The sequence below is a fragment of the Eumetopias jubatus genome, unplaced genomic scaffold (genome assembly GCF_037043125.1).
Source record: "Eumetopias jubatus isolate StellerSeaLion01/CBP00866 unplaced genomic scaffold, mEumJub1_p1.0 scaffold_9, whole genome shotgun sequence".
In the NCBI taxonomy this organism is placed as follows: Eukaryota; Metazoa; Chordata; class Mammalia; order Carnivora; family Otariidae; genus Eumetopias; species Eumetopias jubatus.
Genome location: NW_028274815.1, coordinates 44,521,727 through 44,545,129, shown reverse-complemented (window position 1 = coordinate 44,545,129; position 23,403 = coordinate 44,521,727). Strand labels below are relative to the sequence as shown.

Here is a 23,403-nt window from a genome sequence, read left to right as displayed (position 1 = left end):
AGCTCTTCCTGATGTCTGAGACTAATTCTATTCCTAGTTACAGGATATTAAATGAATTCCAAGCCATTATTTCAGGCAGCTCAGCATAGGGTGACCATGCTGTTTCCTCTGAACTTGTGTCCCACTCTAGTAACTGTGCATCACCTTATATGCAGTCCCAGCAACTTGCACTTCACAACTGAGTCCCTATTTTGATCTCTTGGCACTACCACAGGTTTAGTTGAAAATGGAACCCCACTTTGCCCTTGCCCACGCTAACTCGGCTCTGGCACTAATATCAATTTCCTAGCACCCTCTGTACCTACTGTCTCTTACTTTGATTTCCTTTTTTATTGCCTGACTTTGGAGCTTCCTGTTGAAGTTTCACCCAGCTGCTGGAACAGCCACTGACTACACCTTCCTTCCTGAACTTCTTGGAAACAACCTGCCATCACCTGAGGCAGAGTGACCATGATGTCTCTCTGAAGTACTACAATAATCTCTCCCTGCTTTCTCTGTTTGCATCTGCCCAATACGTTCTCCAGCCTGTAGAAAGATCACTTAGAACAGTACATTGCATCAAGTGGCTTCTCTACTCAAAACCACTCCATTGGCTTCCTGGTATGGTTAACAGTTCTTTTGTATGCTGCTGAAGGCCTACACAGTCTCTCCCATGACTAATTCTCCCAGGTCCTTCTCTCCCTTACTCTTTGACTGCTTTCAATCCTCACACTCACTGCCCTTTGCCTTGCTGTATATCCTTTGCACATACCACTTCCCATCTCTAAAGATCTCTCCCTTCTAAACACTTTGAGTTAATGCCTACTCATCTTTCATGTCTCTGTGAATGTATGTTTTCCTTGGTGTACACTGTTATTTTCTCTCTGAGGTTTCTATTCACAGCACTTAGCACAACCTGTAATTAATTGTTTATATGTGTGTTTCTTGCTTAATGGCCATTCAGACTGTAGAATGTGTGAAGGCAGGACCCATGCCAACTTGCTTCACTACCAGATACCCTAATCTTAGCAAATTACCTCACCTATCGAGTAGCTTAGTTTGTAGGCTTCATGTTAAATGATTAAATGAACAGATTATCTGCTTGGATCATAATGTATGGCTTCTGTTCTTTCCTCTTCTAATAATTTGTTGCAGTCAGTTTCTTACATACCAAGGAATCAGCATTCAACATTACCTTAAATGTTCACAGTCCCAGTATAAGTTAGAGTTTATGATTCTCATATTAGAAAATGAGAATTGATTCTGGAAGCATATAGTAATTCCTTCTATATTACAAAAGTAGTTATGGTGAAACCAGAATTCTACTTTCATCATTTATTGCCCAAACTTTATCCTCTTAACAGATGTCTTTTGTTAAGCCATTACTAATTACCTGCCTGACCCTTGGTATGTCTATTAGCCTTTCTGGGTCCAATCTGCCCCACCTCTACTCTCTCAGTCTGTTGTGGAATAATCTTATTCTAGATAAATTCTCAGTAATTGAATCAGAAGGTAGTATGCTTTTTGTAACCCAGGGACGTGCCACCATTTTGTTTAGTTAGGCCTCTCCTATTCTGGTGGTAGCTCCTACCTAAATTATTTGGTATGGGGCCTCAGGGAAAACAAGTTTCCAATCTGTAATGTGACTGGGCTCATGGCCAAGCTACCCCTACATTGATTCTACCTGATGAACAGTTATGACTGTGGCACTAGTCACTCTGAAATGCTAGCAGGTCTCACACTATGAGAAAACATTTAGAGAATAATGATATTTTATACTACACAATTTGGGATTTTGATTAGTAGTTTCTCTGCCCTCTTACCACCACTCATGTGCATGGAATAAGCTGTGTAAAAACAAGCTAATGAAAGTGTTGTTGGTGTGAGTCCATGATAGAATCACCATTGTTAAAATTCAATCATGACACCAGAGCATCTACGACGCCTCAGGAAGTGAGCTCGCCAGTTACATCATGACCATGTTCTGCTTATACCCTTGCTTGAGGTCTTTGCTCTTTCAGATTCATAGGAACATGGGGACTTCAGAAAGGGGATTGCTTTCAAACTGATTAAATTCTGGACAATAATGTCCATGAGGAGGTGAAAGGAATTAGTATCAATGAGGCTAATTTAGTGAAATGAATGAAAGCTGAGCTCTGATAAAATACTCTTTATTATCTAGAGAAGATGTCTTTGTTGGGTAGACTGAACCTGTGCTTAATAAGCCATAATGTTCACCTCTCTTCAATTTATGAGATTTCCACTTAATCTGACTTTTTTTTAAATTGCATTTTTCAATTTTCAATGTTTGAAACTGTTTTTAACCAATCAAATTAGAATCAAATTTGCAAGTGAAATGCCACAAGATAGAGCAGTATATTCTCTCCTGAAGTTGAAAAATGAAACATCGTTCATTGCCGAAATCACTAATTTTATGACCCCATCCCAAAGTGCTTGGAAGAGGATTTATGTTGACTATATCCGTGAGGCTTATTGCCTCATTGCTCATTAGGATGTTTACTGATTTATTTCTCATATGCCCAACATCAGTTTTTTTTTTTTTTTTCCCTTCAGTGAGTGAATCTGTCCTTTAGAACTACATAGTTCACAAGAACAGTGCTTTATAAACTCTCTAATTTGGAGAAATCAAGGCATTGCTGCCATGTTTTTTCAACTGTCTAAGCTAGCCATATGATTAGCAACTTGGAAAGATCCTTGAATTTGGCAAGAGCTAGGACTAAGAGAATGTAGAGGGGCTTCATGATTGTCTGCTCCAAGAAACATCCTCATTAATAGGACAATTTTGCTGCCCATTCTAAGATCATCTCTGTCTGGAACATTTCAAGAAATGCAAAGATTTCTGAGAGTAGTAACCTGTTAATACATCTGTGTTCATAGAGCTTCCCAGGTTAATGTATCAGCAGTAGCTGCACTTGGGAAGTGAAAGTGGAGTAAGAAGAAGGGCAAAGGAAAACTTCTGAAGAATTAGATACAACTTGGAACACTTCACTGCCAATCTTAGGTATCATGGTTGTGTCTTTGGAATCTCAAGTTGGAAATTTATTTAGCCTTGGCCCTTCCTGAAACAATGGACTGGTCAAGATAGTAACGGGAGTTTGAATGTAATTAGATATGGTCCCTTTAGACAGGTCCATCAACAGAAAGCAAGAGGGCTGTTGACTATTGGACATACTTAGAAAAAGTATAACCAGGGACACGTGGGTGGCTCAGTCGGTTAAGTGTCCAACTCTTGATTTTGGCTTAGGTCATGGTCTCAGGATCCTGAGATCAGGTAAGGCTCTGTGTGTTGGGTGTGGAACCTGCTTAAGATTCTCTCTCTCCCTCTCCCCTCTGCCCCCCCCCCCCCCCGCCTGCCCCTTGCACTCTCTCTCTCTCTCTAAAAAAGTATAACCAGGGGCGCCTGGGTGGCTCAGTTGGTTGAGTGACTGCCTTCGGCTCAGGTCATGATCCTGGAGTCCCGGGATCGAGTCCCACATCGGGCTCCCTGCTTGGCAGGGAGTCCGCTTCTCCCTCTGACCCTCTTCCCTCTTGTGCTCTCTATCTCTCATTCTCTCTCTCTCAAATAAATAAATAAAATCTTAAAAAAAAAATAAAAAAAGTATGACCAAAGTGGAACCAAGGCAACGGTGAGATCTGAGCAAGTCTTCTTTCTTTTCAGTGTAAGCAGAAGGCAAAAGATTTCACCAGGAACTCACCTGACCTCTCCTCTGGGCACTAATTCAGCTAAGCTCTAGCATTTCTGACTTGCCTTGGATACATCCAGAAAGTGAAGCCCCTATCCTGAAGACAATTTGAATGTTTTAAGCAAAGAGAGTGGCAATTTACTATCCCTGGTTGCCTGTTTTGGGAGATAGAAATGCTCCAGAAGAAAATTTATTCAGCACCACTTTCCCATTTTGACCTTTGAGAAAGAAGAAAAGGGAATCCGCAGTTATTGAGCAGTCTGCCATGTGCCAGACAGCGTGCCAGGTACTTTATACACAATATCTCTCAACAGTCTTACAGCCGGCTGTTCCTCCTTTTCTGTAGATGAGAAACAGAGTCTCCAAATTGGTATATGATGACTAATGCAAGTTGATGAGGCTCACAAGGGGTGAAGCCAAGATGTGAATCCAAGCAATTTAATTCCTAAATCTGTGCCTCCCCATTAACATTATGCCATTCTGCATTGATATCTGCACTTCATAAAAGATCATAGCTAATTTCCACTTGCATGAGCATAGTGTGTATGTGTACACATGTGTTGTGTGTAAACCTACACATGGACCCATTGAAGTCAGTGATTGTTTTCACCAATCTTGGCTTTCCTTCCTGTACCCTCCCCAGTATACTCTTGAATGGGAGCCATGACACCTGAAGAAATGATGAAGATTATATTCCCAGAGAAGAAAAAGAAGGGAAGTATTTTTGTCTCAAACATGGAATTGTTCAGCCTTTGCATTTAAGACTATTTGGGCATGTTTTACCAGGCCCATGATATTTCTTTTCCTAATCATAGAAAAGTATTCAGCAAACATGCCAAGTTTCCTAATATCCCAACCTGCAAGACCAATCTTGTGGTTAGTGGATATTCATTCTCTTCTTGAGCTTTTCTTCAGGAGATGTTTTTGCCTAGTGTCGTTATTTTTCTAATTGCCCAATTTTCTTTTCTCTTTTAAACACTAATTAAAGAATGGGCCCAGGACTGCCACCTTTTTGGAGACAACATTAATCTCCTGCCCTCTCTACATTTTAATGGGCCTAATTTATCCCTATTATCTACTGCTTTCACTACCCCAACTAAGTGAAGAAAAGATTCTCATTCCTTTCACCCTTCTCATTAACTCTGCTGCTTTTTTGCATTTTATTTTCCCTCCCACACCTGATTCTGCATAGCCTTGTTTAGTTTTCACCATCACCATAGCCTTCTCGCCTCCTTCCTTCCCTACCTGATCTGTTCTATACAGCTTCCTTCTCCCCCTCTCTAATCTTCTATATGCCTGGGATCAATTAGCCAGACATAACTCAACACCTACCCTGAGACAGAGACCCTGAAGCATCAGTCCTGGTCTCTACGAACTCAGTCTGAAAGGGGAGACCCACAAAAACAAAACAAAACAAAAAAACAAAAACAGTACAAAAAATAAAATGCAATACAGGTAACAATATAGATTAGAAAAAGGTGTGTGGGAAAGCAAAGAAGGAGCTCCCACTCCAGCCTGGGGGGCACAGAGGCTTCCTGGAATGGCTGACATTTGGAATGACTGGATATCTGATAGGTAAACAAATGGAATGAATCCCATCATTCATCTGCATTCATAGCAAACCTGATAATTATAGTGATACTGACTTCCCTTACAAATCCTTTCTACAACTCAGTAAGATTTCTATTAAGAAAGTGTTCTAAGGTACTTTGACATGCCGATATTAAAATTAGTGTATTAATTAAAATAGAGCAAGGCCCACCTAATTAACCCAGACATAAGCTCTAAAGCAAAGAACTTGGGTGCTAAGTGACTTTAAAAAAAGGGGTGGGGGTGGGGCGCTGGGCAAGGGCTGGTTTCAAGCCCTAAGCCAATTGTACTGGTTTTTAAAAGAGTTTTTAAAACCTCTCATCTTAGAGCCTTTTACATGTAATTCTGATACTCGTCTTTCTGATATCTTTGACTACTTTCAAATTAGAAATAACCAAACCTGAAGGATTGAGAATTCTTTGAAGGAACATACCTTCACCCCAGGGATAAGTGATCCCTAATACTTGAATAATGAAAAAGAAAACAAACCAAAACTATAAAACAAATTAACCAAGTCTGTGAAAACCAACAGACAGACACAGAGAATAAAAATATTTATATTTATTATTTTTATATATTATTATATAATTATTATATTATTATAAATAATATATTTTTATATTTAGCTCCGTAACTCCCAGTGTTATCCCTAATGCTAAAGAGCAGAATAATTGGTGTTAATAGTGATGGATCAGAGTCAGCAAATAAAGGTTTATTTAGATCCAAGGAACTGTATTTCAGAAGGTGAGAAAGTTGGATAATTCATGGTGGAAAAATTTTCACAAAAACTGGAACATAATTCTTTTCTTAGCACAAATAAATTTCAATCAGCAAATGAACACACATGTTCAACACTATATATCCCGGTGTTTAACACTGGATGCTTATGATTTTCTTTGGGGGGTGTGTGTGTGTGTGTGTGTGTGTGTGTGTGTGTGTGTGTGTGTGTGTGTATCAACTGTCACTCTTAAAGTTTCCCAGGAAGAGAAACCTTCACTCTTGAGATCCTCCTAGATTTCTAAAGGAACTTCTCAAATGGAAGGTGACCCTGATTGTTTCAAAAGGCAGTTTCTTGTGTCAGCAGTATTTCCTTACCATTAAATCTTACATATATACATATATATGTATATTCTTAGAACGATATATATATATATATATATATATATATATATATATATATATATGGGGAAATGCTTATTTTAAAAGTCCAAAGTTCTGACATCTTGAATATGAATAATAGCAGGCACTAGAAGTTTTTATAATTGATTCAACATGATGAATTTAAAAGTACTTTATATAGATCATCAAGTGGCTTTAGTATAGCCTTTCACATCACAAGGAAATATATTTTGTTTTTTTTTTTTGTCATGGTAATCCATTTAAGTGTTTCCTTTTCATAATTACCGTAATAATATGACTCACTATTGCCTTTTCCCAAAATTATCAGCATACTCTTCTTAGTAATGCTGAAATCTATTATTTTTGTGCTCACAGCATTACAGAATGTAGAGGCGTAAGGATCTGAAGACTTCCAACCATGTCATTACAGATGAAAAGATGATTCTTCATAATAGAATGTGTATTCTTAGGAATTTACTGTGTTCTCAATCCTGATCTAAGTATCATTATTCTAGACCCCAAGGGATCTTTGATTTCATGCATAGCCTTACTAGGGAGAGATATTCCCACACTAGGATTTAGAACAGTTTGAAGCCTGTGCATTAGTATGGGCTAAACAGAATATGCTGTATTGAACATGTAGGGGAGATCTTTGTATTTGTAAAATGCTATCACATCCCATTCAGTGTTTTTTTTTTTTAATAAAACATGATCAGTTTTGAAATTCAAATGTTTGATATGCTTCCACAGAGAGGCAACGAAAGCGTGCAGTTTTGCATGGTGGAGAGATGGAAGATGAATCTATATACAGTGAGGGGCAGGGACAAGCAAACCCCTTTTACATCCACGTTTATCATCTGTATCACCTGTACCTGATACTCATTTTGATTTTAGTTGTCCCTCCCTCCCCCACATCTCCCACCCGAGGTGGTGTTTTTGAATGACCTTAAGAATCTGTCACATTTACTTGATACGATTTTTACCTGAAAACATTGGAATTGATAGATCAATTTGTTTTTTATTAATCACTGAAGACTTTACTTGGTCATGATAGATTACTTCTAAATGCAGATTTCATTCTTTCTTTGCCATCTGATACAGAAGCTGGCCTGGGGAAAGGTTGGGGCTTCCTCCTGAAGTGTTTCTCTAGTACAGTTTGATAAACCATCTGAAGAGGCAGTGTCTGCCACTGAGGCCTCCATGGTCTAGGTTGGCGATTTGGAGCTTTGATGCTCCCTCCATCATGTACACATGGGACTGGGTAGGAGATTTGCCAAGCTACTTATTGTTTCTGAGACTCAATTTCATCCCTTGTTAAGTGAGTGACCTCCCCGCACCCCAACCCCAGGAGTATTTCTGAAATGGCTATGGAAAATCAGTGGGGAAAATCCCAATGGGGAATTTTAATATATATTTTTTAATTCACTCAAATAAGTTTTTATTATTCATTTTTACTGAAAAAAAAGATGTATTAGAGATTTATTGGAAGGGAGGGAGGTGGAATGGGGGAGGAATTCCAGATGAAGGGAAATGCAGGTGACAATAGCCTCCTTGCTAAGAAGTTTGGAATTGATGCTAAAGGCAATAGGGAGGTCAGAATTTATATGCTTTAAAGATTTAACTGAGGCAATGCAGGAGAATGGAGTAGAGAAAGGAGAAATGGAATCAGGGAGTTCTGATGGGACACTCCACAATAATCCAGTGGAGAGACAGTGAGTACCCGAACTAGAGCTTTGGCATGAGGGATGAAGAGGCAAGGGGACGTATAAGGAGTAACTGAAGTGTACAATTGGCTTGCCTTACCAACTGATGTGGGAGGTGAAGAAGCCAAGAAAAGATGCTAATTTCTGTCTGAGACAAGTTGAGTTCCAGGGCACACTGGCAGAGTGAACGGTTTTGTGTAAGTGTTGGAAGTGTGAGAGAGAGTTTCGGGATGTCACTGTAGATCTAGAACTCAATTGCACACCGTATATCAGTAAGGATGTTTGGGCCACTGGATTAATGAGACTGTCCAAGGAAGGAAAAGAAGAGAGCAGAGAGTAGACCTCGGGGAAGCAGCAGAATTTAGGGAGCAAAGAAGAAAGGGAGCCTGAGAAGGAAACTGAGAAAGAATAGTCAGCACTGAGAGGAGAACAAGAAGAGTGGAGTCTGAGGAAAAAAAGAAATTGCCAGCAATAACACATGGAGAGAGTTGAGATAAAAATAGAGTGAAAAATCACCCAGGGGTTTGTGGATCTGGGAGAGTAAGCGGGAAAGAAGTCAGATGTGTTTCCAGAAAATGTCTATTGCTTAAAGCAAGGCCATCCCTGTACAAGGGTGATATGCCAAAGTTTCTGCATTAACTTTAGCTACAGAAAGATGATACCTCTACAAACACACATGTGTCAACCAATCCATTCCTCTCTGCCAAAATCATTGTGACCTCTATTCTAATCTGCTTTTTTTTTTTTTTTTTTTAAATAGGAACATTGAAAATTAACCTTAAAGCCAATTTGGTTGTGTACAACTGTTAAGTTTTATAGATAGATAAATGGATGGATGGGTAGGTGGGTGGGTAGATAGATACATAAATACATAGATAATTAGAAAGATGAACAGTATCGACCAAACTGTTGAGGAAGAGCCCTAGCTACCCCACACCCCTATACTGCTAACAATTACAATGAAAGCATTTCTTAGAATAAATCTGTTGATGAGCTCCCAGTTTCCTATCCAGGTAGATACTCTAAATAACACCTTGCCTGAAAGGTTCACTTGAGGTAAATACAACAACCTTTAAGAGGTAGGATTGTTACCTTGTAGAAGTCTTCAGGCAAGTAAAAATTCTGCATCCCCATCTCTGGGCCCAAAAGCCTTTAGGGCTCCAGACTCTGGTGCCATTCCTACAGGTCCAGGTCCAAGGCCTCGGTATATGCTTTGTTGTTCTTACAGTTGTGGGCAGTGTCCATAAAACATGTTAGCCAATCTACGGGGTCGAACACCAGTATTTTCACCAATGAATTGTTCATGTTAACTAACAAGCCAGCAATTTCATCAGTGAAAGCCCATTTTCTGTATTTATTATGAAAAGCCCCTGATGCTGACTGAAATATGGCTAGGAGAAGCACTTGCCAAAGGCCACCTCTGCTGTGTAACTTTCTGTTGGGAGCACTCGTGGCTACCCTGATCAGTTAGATTCCTGAGTAAGGCAACACACTGTCCCGTGACTCTTGCTTTAACTAAAGGACACGTACAAAATCTCATGATCTTTGCTGAAGAGAACTTTAAAGTCAGTGACAAACATTATAGCAAAGAGTAAGGAAGCCTGAGACGACATCATGAAACACCAACAACATCTTTGTGATGAATGAAAATACCATTTGGAAATAGTAGCTGTTTAATGAGAACTAGTGTGTCTTGGCATATTTATTGTGCCCACAATTTTTTAGAACCCACTCTATAGCCAGTATTCAGATCTCATTCTCATATGAGCCATTTTATCATAGTCCACCCACCAATATAGAAAGACTATGATTGTCAAATTGCCTGTAGTATCCCATCAAAATATTTCACATCCATGGTTGCACAAAGAGAAATGTTTTAATGCTCTGGTGCACCTGCAAATTATTTTAATCTGTTAGTTTCCTCAGCTAACAACCCAGATGAAGCTTGATAACAACCCACATGATAAAGAAAAACACTGAAAAATCAGAATGTTAGCATAGATGTTTAATATTTGTGTCTTAGTTGTGTTTCTGATCACAAAAATATCAGTATACACATTATATAGAATTAAAACATTACTGAAAAATGTAATCCAGGAAATGAATATTCCCCAGTAACTATCTCCAGAGATAGTTTCTATTGACTACTTGGTATGGTTTTTGGCAGTAATTTTCCCATGTAAGAATAAACATATGTAAATAAATATTTTCCAATAAGATCTTAACCACACATATTGCTTTACAGTTTTTTAAACAATACATCCTGGACGTATCCTCTCATCAGTATGTGGAGATCATTTTTTAAATAACTATGGAGTTTTCCATTTCCAGTGTCAAATTAAAGCCATCCTCTTCATTGCTGTTCTGAACACATTCTCTGTGGCAGGCAGAGTGGTTTAAATAATGAGGAAATAATAATAATAGTGAAAACCTTCACAGACATCATGGAAGAAACAATTCTGGGAGGCCTGGCTTAGCCTGAACTCTTTCCACTCCTTGCTGACCCCACAAAATGATAATGACCCAGACAAACAGTTTCTGTGTGATTTTTTTTTTTTTTAAGGAAACACAACAGGGCTGGTTGTCATACACATTGCCAAGAAGGCAACACTTAGATTACTACCCTCAGGTTCCCACGTATGTCTTGGTCTCCAGCACAGTAACTTCATCCTGATCCTCATATCAGTGCCCCAGTGACCAGGGATACCTTCCCAGTTTGGCCACTCATCAGCTTTGTAACTGTGTGTAAATTATTTAACTTCCCTGAGCTTTTTTGTCATCCGTAAAATGGACCTGATCCCTACCTAACAGAGGATTGAATGAAGTACTAAAAATAAAAGCTGTGCCCAGAGCCTCAGCCCTACTATATTTTAAGAAATGTTACTTTTGGGGCCCCTGGGTGCCTCACTTGGTTAAGCGTCTGCCTTTGGCTCAGGTCATGATCTCAGGGTCCTGGGATGGAGCCATGTATCCAGCCCCACATGAGGCTCTCCGCTCAGCTTGGAGTCTGCTCCTCCCTCTCCCTCTGCCCCTCCCCCCTGCTCATGTGCTCTCTCTCGCTCTCTCTCTCAAATAAATAAATAAAATCTTAAAAAAAAAGTTACTTTCTAACTTCCCAAATTCAAACCTGTTCTGAGGGAGAGATAATGACTTTTTCTTTTTTAATTTAGACATGGTACTAGACCTTGCTAAATACAGATTTCACACTCTTCCACTAAACTTGTGATTTCCATATTTTTAAACTGTGAAATAGTTTTATTGTTGCTTGTTTTCACCCCAATGAAATATACAGCCTAAGCTATGAGCAGACAAAAAGCAGAGCGGGTGTGGCTGAAATGGGGAAGTAGTGGGGGCTGACCCGGTGACCTCCTGCATACCTGAGTCCCCTCTGAGGAGCACAACACTCCTGAGAAGTCAGAAAACCTCTGCACAAGACATTGAGCTTCTTGTAGAATAATTGCAAAAAGATCTCATTTATTAATGAGGCCATAAAAGAGGTTAATAACCCATTATAACCTATCCTCTCAAAGTGCTTGAATTTGCCATGTAAAAATGACAAATTCAGGAAAAAAAATTAGCTATAGATATTCACATATGGACAGCACCAGTCAGCTAGAGGTTATTTCTTGTTGCTGATTTTGGGGAGGACTTGGAAAAGTGGGGAGGTTTAGGCGTTGATTACTTCCCAGGGTCATTCCTTTCACCAACTGTGGAAAACCCTCTGTTCTGTCTACTCATTTGGCTCTCACCACAGAACGGTGAGCTGCTTTGGGCTTCAAAGGAATGAAGAAAAGAAAAAGTCTGAAGGTCTCTACCTGTACCAGATCTTATGGGATGAGGCTAAAGGAGGCTCTGTCAACAAGGCAAGAAAGCTCTTACAGTTCCTGGAAGTGGGCGGGACTTCAGGACATTCTGTGTTCGTTGACAGTAGTTTGGGGATTAATGTGAAGAGCAGGTAATCTATATTTAAAGGGGTTATCCTGGAGTACACATCATTTATGAACCAAGGTGTTATAAGGTGAGTAGATAGGCAGTATAACAAAATAGCTGAGGGCAAGAGCTCTGGAATCAGAAGAGCTTAGACCTGAACTCTGGTATGATTAGCTGTGTGACCCTGAGCATATTCCTTACCCTCTATTAGGCTCAGTCTCTGGACTGTAAATGAGGATAATAGTATTTACTCACAGGGTTGTTTTGAGATTTAAAAGACATAATGTATGCAAAGCCCTTAGTGCAGAGCCTGACATATAGTAAGAACTCAATAAATATAGCTATTAGTATTTGTTGCGGCCTCTTTATATACTCAACTTTCTGCCCATTTGAAAGGTAAAAATATATTTAAGAGTACTTAGTCATTGAATTAATACCATAATTTCTTTAATGCTTAGAATCATCTGAGATATAGAATAATACTTAGTAGAAGAACTATTTAATTGTACCATTTAGTAATGGATGATTACACATATTAAAACCTCAATTTAATATTATGTAGAATCATATGCTAGGGATCCACAACCAGAAGTATAATCACCTATGTATACTGCATTTCGGTTACTTGGCTATGGTGGTAATTAAGAGTGGAGATGGTGAAATCCATTTTCAGGAACTAAAAATATATATATATCACCAGATGGAACCTTGACTGATTTACAAAACAACCTATGCCATTCTCTTCTGCTACAATAGAATTTTGAGTATACATTTTCTGCAATGCCATCTTTGACTGTAATAATTCTGTGCAATAAACTTTGCTCAATGTCCCACTATATCCCCAGGATTCTGCACAGTGAGAAAGGATTTAGCCATATCTATATAATGCAACGAAATTATTGAGAACCTCCTGGGTTTGAGATACTCTTAGGTATTATTGATGTCTTAATATAAAGTAGGCCTATGGCATTTAGTAATTTTTAAGAAGTTTTATCATTGATGCAACCTCAGTTAATCCCTATGAGTTAGTTAGGCAAGGATCAACATTTCCCTTTTATGTTACTTTCATTTTAAGCGTCTCCCACCTAATGTGAGTTCCAAGATACTAGTCTAAGTCCATCGACTCACCACCAGCCTATCCACCCATGTTCTTGGTAATGCCTATTACACGGATTATAGCCATTGGCCTGTACTTTCTTAACCCTCACACCCTGTATTTGTAATGCCTGGATTTAGAAAGAGGTTTAATTAACAGAAAATATCTATACATAATAATAAACATTAAGTTTACAACAAAACCTCAATCTTTTAAGTGTCTCTCATCCTAGATCTTACTTCTAGCCCTCTACTTTCTTACTCAGCACTAGTTTCATTAAACCCCTCCATTTTCTCTCCATTTAACTGAACCACATCAAATAGGTTTCTCTTTGCAACTTTACTTTTCATTACTCTGCGTTTTATATCATCTGTTTACATTTTTATGATATAACAGATGTATGTTTATCCCCTGCCTCACTGTACATTAAGTAGGAAAAAAAAAAAAAAAAGCCCCAAACAAACAAAAAAACAGCCTCCAAGATTGCATTGGTTTATTTCAACTGCAGTGATGCTGAGGGTACATGCTGCAGTCCTTCTGGTAAAAATATCTGTACGATTTAACCATTTAAATAAATTCCTTTGCCCTGTTCTAGCATCAAGGTACAGAGGCATCAGTCTATGCCTGACGCCAGAAAAGAAAATTCACAATGTTCCTGTTTTCCGGCCTCCTTGAAAAGTATTAAATACTTTTGACACACTCAAAAGGTTCACCGCAGAGGCTCGCAAATAATAAAAGATTCATCGGCATTCACATGGCACCCACCTTTTTTCCCCTCCTTGGAATGTCATCCAGGGTTCTGGGTGCTGCTGGTACATCTTCTAGTGCTTTCTACCTTGTTTGCTATGTGTCTTGGGCCTCGTGCTACTGATTGTTGGAAACTACTGTGTGTTGCTAAAGTCCAGCTGTGCATTCTGTCATTAGAAGTGGAAGAATGGAGAATGCTTTTCAAGGCTTTTAGGGTTACACGTTTTCCATATGACTGTCTAAATATGGGGACCTTTTAAGGCTTATTAGCAACAATACCTCTTTCTGTTTTTATAAAAGCCCACCAGGTCCATATGACCGTGAATCAAGTTCGTGGGTCTGAAAGCTTACTAAGTATAGAACTGCTCTTTTCAAGGATTAAATCGTTCTTATTGGGACAAGTTATTCTGTGGAAATTTTTCCCCTTAGAATGAGTTCTCTATGAGGAATCTCTTCTCAGCTCCCTTTGCAGAAAGACTGCGGGAGTACCCTCCCCCACCGCTCTATCAGAAATGCACAGGTTTGACTGAATTCTACCAACTTGGACTAAGTTCTGATGACTTCCTTACAAGAAGTCATAAAAATATCCTTTGTCCCAGGCTATTACAGTCTAGTAGGGGAAAGAATAGGTCCATAAGTTACTGCAACACAAAATAGATAAAAATGCTAAAGCAGAGTTGGAGAGGTGTGTCATTTCTCTGTTGATTTTGAAAGGTGGCAGAGATTTGGCCATCTTGGAGGATCAGAGGGATCGTCACTGAGAAGGTGACAGGCAAAGTGGACTTTAAAAGATGGATAGGGTTTGATGAAGAGATGAATAGCCCTGTTAAAGAGAGTAGAATTAACAAAAATGTTTGAATGTTTAAATGCCATCCTGGGTCCTGAAAAAGAGAGATCAAAGAAAAGTTGATCACTTGGGTAGGAGGTATATCCTGAAAGCCCTCAGTGTCTGGCTGGGGAGTTTGAACTGTATTCTGTAGGCCTGTGTTTTCTTACTCATTTTTTAAAACCTCTATCATTTTTATGGAAGGTTAAATAAAATAAAAGTAAATATATCCTTTCCCTCTAATACAGTTTAATATCATGACCATCTTAATTGTGAGGTTGAGTCTTCTCATTGGAAATGGTTTTCCAAACTAGGCATGACATTTCTAGATCCATGCCTTCCTCTCTTACTGCTCCCTGCACCCCCTTCATGGAAGGAATACTTAGGGAGACAAAGGCCCCTTGATGCCTCAACTCCCCCAAACAAGCATAAACTAAAATATTAGCAGCTTTGCCATTCCAGTGCACTTTCAAGACAAGGCTGCCGATCAGCATTTGTCTTCTCACAAAGATCCTCAAATGGAAAATCTAAGTTAAAACTGTGAGCTTGCTGTGCAAACATTGTTTCAGGACAGATTACTTGGAAACCACCCCTCGCAAACGTCACCCCTCCAACTCAACTGGTATCTATAAGCCCTATAGGGAAAAATCTGGAGTTTCCTCAGGCTTAAAAACAAACAAGACACCTTGATGACTTCAAAATAGAATTATACTGTATTTCATCAAATATAAGAGGACATCATTTGTAAAATGCTGTGTTATTTTATTATTATGAAAAAAGACTCAAATATTGCCTATTATTATTATAAGACACAAATGATTATAGAGTAATTTCTCTTCTTTATTCTCCCCCACAATTAATTGAGTTTCCTTCCTTATTCTTCATGTTTTAGGGCTTTGTGACCTGTAGGAATGGCTTGGTCTTAGGTGCTCCATCAGAGGTTTGATTTACCATGCACACTTCCCCATCTCACATCCTGTAGGAGGAACTGACAGATTTTTGGCTGTTTGCCCCAAGGCTCCAGTCAGCTTTCTTCTGCCACCAAGGCCTGTGTAGTAGAGCTGTATGGTGACCCCGGGCTGGCTGACAGGTTGAAAAGGAATTTCTCACAGTGCCTCTCCCAAATTGGGGCTTATAATTCTGCTCACCCTCATGGGCTCACTGTATCACAGGACTGGATGATGGAGAGATGACTTTTTACCAATTCAATGACTGAGTTAGAAAACGTAGTCTGAGTATAAATCTCTCCCATAAGCCACTCATGCCTGCTAGGCTAGTCTCCTGACATTCAGCTTCCTTTCTTCCATCTGCACCTCTTCTCCTGAATCATTAAAAATTTTCATGAAGGAAAGATAGAGATGGATCAAACACTACACTAGTCTGGTTTGGTTCTCCTTGTCCTAAATATCTGAACCTCCTGAGCAACCAAAAAGACGAAGTAAAGAATGAAGTGGTATTGGATAGCTAAAGAGCATTCAGATTAATGGTCAAAAGGTGTGCAAGATAGATCCTTTTGCTAGACTGCTTTTTATAGGTTTTTAATTTCTGAAATTTAATCATGCAGGTTTAATCACCTCCGCTTGTATGGCTTTAAATTGAAGACAGTTTGCTTTTTATCCAAATTGCCTCATAATAAAACCAGTGCTTTTGAGAAGGCTTACCTCTCTCCTGGAAGGCTTTGCCATTCCCTTCCATGGCCAGCCAGCCTCTGTGATCCTGGGGAACAAACCAGTGGCAATCCCTTTTGCATAAATCCAAGTACTAGGAATATTTGCCACTTGGACAATATATGGTGAGATACGAGGCAGGAAAAGAGCTTTGATGACTAAAGCAAGAGTAGAAAATTACCCACAAGAAGTGGGTTCCATGGTGTAATGGTTAGCACTGTGGACTCTGAAAATTACCCCCAGGTGTGACCTCCATCATCTTATCATCTTGACCTGGCTTTCTTCTTCTCCTCTTCCTCCCCCTCCCCCTCCTCCCTCCCTCCTCTTCCTCCTCCATTAACTTCACTTCCACCTTCCAGTGTCTCAAATTCTATTCATATGCAAAGCAAATCTCACCTTGACAAGAAATATAACTCATAGTGATCTTAGTCTATATGCCTTCAAATTATATCTTTACCATTCATTAGTCACTTATATTGCCCTGTACCAAACATAGTTTCTTTCTTTATTATTTAAATATAAATGTGTTATCTTATTATATTTGCAAATCTTATCTCTAAATACAAAGGCTAGGTCATGACTTAGATCTTACTTCTATTTCTGGAGACTCAGGATGATTAGGCAACCTAAACCCCAAGGGAATGCAGTAAGTCACACACACACACACACACACACACACACACACACACACACACACACACACACACACACACACACACACACACACACCGTTAGTGGCAGAGAAGGAACTAGAGCTCAGTCTTCTAAAACCCAGGCCAAACTCTTCCTACTGCTTCCCTCTGCTGTCACAATGAGTAAATTCTTTATCTGGAGGGTAAGCCCTAGGAAGCTAGCTAGATTAAGTGTGTGCAAAAACTCAAGAGAGAGTGTATGCCATTCCTTAGTATTTATGCTGCATTCTCTATCAGGCCATGGTTACTCTATGCCTAGATCACTATGACCATAATCTCAAATCTTATCAAATAACGAAATATGATATCTCAGTGGGGTTTTTTTCTGTTGTCATTGTTGTTTGGGAAGTCAAAAGATACTGACATTTGAAAAAAAGAGAATGGGATTGTATTTCTCTGGTGATTCCATCTAAACTGACTCCTCTCAATAATTTGTCTTGAATTGGAACTCTATTCAGAAAAAAAACCCAATGGTTTATCATACTCATGCAGCTATTCCTAATTTCTATTCTTCCAAATCCCAGGTTTCAGATGTCCCCCATGGCCATCTTATTATCTGGCCCTTGAGTTTATAAATTCTCTTGTCTCTCCAGTGGAAAGATCAGACAGGTTGGTTTGAAGTGGGTGCTTCTCAAGACTTCACTGAGGGGGTTTTTTGAGTGGTCTGTATTTCTAAATTTGTGTGTTTGTTGGTTGGTTGTTTTGGGGGAAGGGCACTTGGTCAAGACACAGGATAGAAGAAAACATCAGAAAGTCAAGGGAGGAAGGACGGTGAGAGAAATTTTGGTGAGATAACTTGCCACCTATTAGGTACATACGTACTTTTCTCACACACAGTCTTCCTTGAATAGCCATGTTACAGAAGGCTCCAAGTAAACCAGTAACTATTCAAGCTGTCTGTTGGAAGGAGAAAGTATCCACTACTCAGGATCTCTCCTGAGAGCAACTCTGCTTTCCACAGAATGAGCTGAACCCACATCTGGTGTGGAGAATCTGATCTCATTGTAAACAATTAGGACTTTGAATCAGTGCCCATCCCTGTGGATTCAGAGGTAACTGATAATCTTAGAAAGAGAATTATCCTAGCTTTCCTAGTTCTGTGGTTTTCCAGACTCAAGGTAATCATAGATATTGCATCTGCTCACTGACATTACCGGATGAGAAAGTGGACTCAAAGGAACTAAGAAAAAAATCTGCTAGTGCAGTTCCTGGTCTACTGTAGGCACTCAGTGCTCTAAGATGGCCAGCCCCTTGGTTGCCCAAGCCAGAGTACCAGCATTCCTTCTCATGTCCTGTGATCTGTCCTAATGCTCTTACTACAGATTTTCTTGTGTCTTGTGTCCCTAGAGGTCTGCCTCTGCCTGCATAGTGAAGAATATAGATGACAGTCTCTACTCTCTGCTGCCTCAGAGACCCCACCCTCCTCATCACCCCTCAGTTTATACCCACCATATTGTCTGCATTTACACCCACCCTTGTTCTCTTCCTCTGGCAAGACTCTCTCTTCAGTCTGAGCGTCTGGAACAATATTTGCATACTCATAGCTTTACTCCCTGTACTCACATGTGGCCTCTCCCTGTTCAGTCCACCACATGTGTAATACTAACACTACCAGTGACCTAACTCTTAATTGCTGAACTCCTAGACCCTCTGTCGTCGGTTAATCATGTCCTCAGTTATAAAGCTCTTTCCTCTTCTCCACACCTTTCTGGCTGCCACAGATGAAACCTAATCCTCCTTTTTAAGTGAGAATTTTTAACACAGATCATTCTCACCTCCCAACACCCTACCCCCTCCCCTACCACTCTAACACAGGGCAAGTGGCCTAAGTTAACCCAGCCATTCCCCTGCACCAGAATCCCCACACCCTTCATGGTTCTGATCACTCTCATGTGGACCCTTTCCAGCACATCAGTGTCTGTCTTTTTTTTGAAGGTAATTTCTATGCCCATTATGGGGCTCAAACTCACCACCCTTAAAATCAAGGGTCGCATGTTCTTACCGACCGAGCCAGCCAGATGTCAGTGTCCTTCTTAAAGGGAGCCACATGATAAAATAAATGTTGGCTCTCATGAGGGGCTTGACAGACACCAAAGAGGGCATAGCTACCCTCCTCCTTAGGAATGTGTGTCACTGTCCTCAGGTGACAGCCTTTGAGCAGGTCCACTCCCGGAGCTCCACCCTAGTTATGACTTACATGTGGAAAAAAATGTTTAAATGTTTTCCTAAATATTTGAAAAGCAGGACACGGTTGCCATTTTTCTCAACTTTGTTCCTTTTAATCAAAGCTGCGAACAAAAGTCACACTTTGTGGGAAGAAATCTCATTTGTGTCTCTGGGCACTGCTTTAGGATTCGGAACTTAGGTTCTTAAGATTTATGACTGACTGATGTTGTGAAATCAGTTGTTTCTGACTGCAAATCATGAAATCAGCACCGAGTTGGCCATAAAAAATGAAGGTTTTATGGTAAGTGGTTTAAGAAAAATGCAGAATATGAGTCCTTTGCGATGTATATGTTTTATAGCAGCAATTCCCTATTTTTAATTTTTTTTGAAAAAAAAAATTCCATTGCTATGGTAGGGAAACATCTTGAAGTAACTTCAATGAAAGCAGCTATGTATATAGAATAACATATAATGGCTCTGTCAGACTTATTCTCGCACTAACTGAGGCATAAATCTAGGATGATGATTTTTTTCCTTGCAGAATTAGATTTTATTAAAATAGTTACTTTGTATCCCATCCAGCCTTGAGTCAAAGCAATGGGATTCTATATAAATGAAATTTGTTGATCCTAGTGCAAGTTAGGGCAGAATCAATTTCAATTTCCTTTGGTTGTACTATTGGTGTTTATCTGATGGTGTATTCCTTTTGTTTTTAAGTGATAGCTATAACAACCACAAAAAATACTGATTAGATTCTGAGAATCTTTCTGGATCTCAGTTCAGAAAGTGTGTACATTATCCTTTTCCTGAATAATGAATTTTCTCTGTATCATGGTTTTTAACTGATCATTCCCACACTGAGTCACTCAAAAAGTTTAGTATATATTAGGGGGACCCTGGGTGTCTCAGTTAAGTAAGCATCCGACTCTTGATTTGGGCTCAGATCATGATCTCAGGGTCATGAGATCAAGGCCCCATGTCGACTCCGCACTGGGCGTGGAGACTGCTTAGGATTCTCTCCCTTTTCCCCTTCACCTTCTCTCTCTTTCTCTCAAAAAAAAAAAAAAGTTTATTTTTTTTTTCCTTCAGCATCCATTATCAGATGAAGATCGAGATATTCCATCCTTGTAATGGCCTTCAGTGGCTTCAGCTAGTGGGACTATCTTTTTCATGAAACATACTTAGATATTGGGGTTAAAGACAAATAGCTCCTTTGGGTAATTACAGCTGGTCTCTCTTGATGTGTCTGTGACTTTACTGAGTGTCCCATTAGACAAATACATAACTGTTACTTCATGGCAAAGGGATAAGGGCTTGGTTAGATCAGAGCTCGTTTGAGGGGCTAGAAGACATTCTTTATGCTCGCTGGATCTTGAGAGTACTTACTGGAGGTTCAAAGTCACATAGCAGCCCTGAAGCTTGAGGTGCTGGTTGTTCAGATGTGTTTCTTAGTGGCAGGTGGAGGGTTGGCACAGGTGACTTGCAATGTTAAAATTTACAGGACCTCTGGTTGTAATTTTGTATACCCTGCCAGACCCAACTCAGTGGAGGTGCTGTTCACATATGCTCTGATTAGAATGGTCTTCCTGGAATAATGCAGTGCACAGCCTGTGCACCTGCACACAGTAGCCATACTTTTCCCGGCCTCATTTTTCTTCATGTCTCCACCCTGCTTTCTTGGGGTTAAATGTGGGAGCTGTGTGGATGGGAAGGTTTGGTGACCGGTCCTGAGTGACAAAATCCCCAAAGAGATATTGTGACCCTAGTGACCAAAGTGACTTGAAATTCAGGTAAGTGACTAAAATACTTGATGTAAAATGTGTACTTCTCTCACTTATCCCACCTCACACTGGTACTCTGGATGCATCACTTCCTCGCTCATCTCGGGGATGAAGTGCATTCGATCCTGCTCTATGCCACATACCCTACCACTTCATTCACCTTTATTTCATGTCTGTAAAATCAGCCCTGGAAACTTCTTGCTTAGAGAAGTGTATATATTATCACGGATGCTAAACCTGGGTTACGAACAGCTTTAAGAGATACCTACAACATTCATCCACAGGGTTACATGGGCACAGGTGTGGTCCAGGGTCACCCCTTTTTTGGGATGACATCGAGCATTTGCAGATGGGAATCCTCCACCCCAAGCCTATTCTTAAGGATCTCTTTGCTATTTCTTCTTGCTTATTGGTGTGTTAGTTTAATTTCACAAGTATGAGTGAATTTTCATGGGCCGATGTTTCCAAGAAGGGACACATTAGGCATTGTTTCCCAAAATAGTAAGTACGGCTGCTTTTCTGAATTCTTACCTGGTGTCAGGGGCTGAATGATGAAGTTTCTATTTATTTTCTGAATTATTTTTTTTCCTCACACAGTACTATCAGGGGAATAATATGATCTTCATTTCATAAAAGAAACACTAGAAGCTTGTCTGAATTTGGTCTGACTCCTGAGTTTATGAGCTTTCCTCTCATGTTGTGATGCTCCCCTAAAATGACATTCCTGGGCATTGATTCCTGCTATCAGATAATTATCCTTCGCAGCAGAAGCACACACAGGAGCTGATTCTTGCCTTTGCTGGTGGCTCTTCCTGCCCATGGCCATGAGCCCAAATTGTGCCTTCAGTGCTGATTATCCATGAGTGGGGTCTGGGCCCTCCTCACACACTCAGGGCAGCCTCTCTGGCTTCAAGCTCTCCCACTGTGCTTCCACTTCGCTGGTCTACAGATGTAGACAGGATTGATTGATGAAGAAACATAGTGAAGATGACATTTATGACTTGTCTGAGAGATCCAGGAAAAACTTGGGTGTTTGGCAGTTTACTGATATAAAAAGACAAAATCCCAGAGATATCCTATCTATTACAGAACCTCCATGGAGAATAACTGCATGCATTGTTATTGTGTGCTCTGGATATTGGTGATGTTGGAAAACTTTGAGAAAGAGAAGTTGCTCAGGATATTTTTTCCCCCAAATGCCCTCTTTGATATGTAGCTGGTGGTTCAGTGAATAGTGCACAGAGTTTCATGCATTTGAGTCCAGAGTAGGCCTAAGGTGCTTTTCTGCCATTTAAAACTAAACTTGGTCATGATCTTTCCATGAATGCACATGGTCAGGACCAGTGTTCAGTAAGATGATGTCATTAGTAAAGTTGTCCATTGTATCCCTCAGGTCTTGGTGGTCCAGTGGACCAGACCCCTCTCCTGTTACCCCTTTAACTTGCACTGAGGTGTTGCCTTGTTTTGGTGTCCCGAGAAGCAGATTCTCCAAGTTAGGGAAGACTCATTGCATGGATTCTGATGCCAGTCACTGTCACAATCATTGTTCACTGCACATCAGTGACTGTTAGGAGAAGTGGACACATGAGCCAAAATACAGGGACAAAGCTGGTGGTGGCAAGAGCATATGGAAGACAAGAGCTCGATTGCTTCGATAATGTTGCTGTTGAAGGCTTGTGTACTGCTTAGTCACTTGTGATGGGGCTGTTCCTAAATACAGTATTGTATTCCTCTTCCATATTCTTTCTCATGATGTCATAGCAAATTTAAATGCCTGAATTTTATGTTAGTCATTCATATCTTTTTTTTTAAAGATTTTATTTATTTATTTGACAGAGAGAGACAGCAAGAGAGGGAACATAAGCAGGGGGAGTGGGAGAGGGAGAAGCAGGCTTCCCGCGGAGCAGGGAGCCCGATGCGGGGTTTGATCCCAGCACCCTGGGATCATGACCTGAGCCAAAGGCAGACGCTTAACGACTGAGCCACCCAGGTGCCCCTCATATCTTTTTTTAAAAAAGATTTTTTATTTATTTGAGAGAGAGTGAGCGAGAGAGAGAGAGAGAAGGAGCAAGGGGAGAGGCAGAGGGAAAGGGAGAAGCAGACTCCCTGCTGAGCAGAGCAGGGAGCCCGAGCGGACGTTGGGCTCCATCCCAGGACTCCAGGATCATGACCTGAGCTGAAGATAGACACTTAACCAACTGAGCGAGCCACCTACACACCCCCATTCATATCTTATGTGTACACATTTTAAATGGAAATCCCAGCCCCGTTTTCTGTAAATGGAAGAATATTACTTATTCCATGCTAAAGGAATTTCAGACATATAAATGATGGGAAAGGATTATTTTTATTTTTTAATTTTATTTTTTAAAAGATTTTATTTATTTATTTGAGAGAGAGAGA

At 40.1% G+C, this 23,403-nt stretch overlaps 1 protein-coding gene across 6 annotated transcripts in view; it reads left to right on the top strand.

Moving 5' to 3' along the window:
* CTNNA2 (catenin alpha 2) overlaps positions 1-23,403 on the top strand; it is a 944,211-nt gene that overhangs the window by 501,299 nt on the left and 419,509 nt on the right. Inside the window, exon 8 of one of the 6 annotated variants that reach the window (XM_088026193.1) lies at positions 17,766-17,773. The exons of the other annotated variants lie outside the window; for them this stretch is intronic. Within the exon in view, the coding sequence (XP_087882319.1) occupies positions 17,766-17,773 (8 nt within the window). The remainder of the gene's footprint in view (positions 1-17,765; positions 17,774-23,403) is intronic. 6 annotated transcript variants of the gene reach the window in all.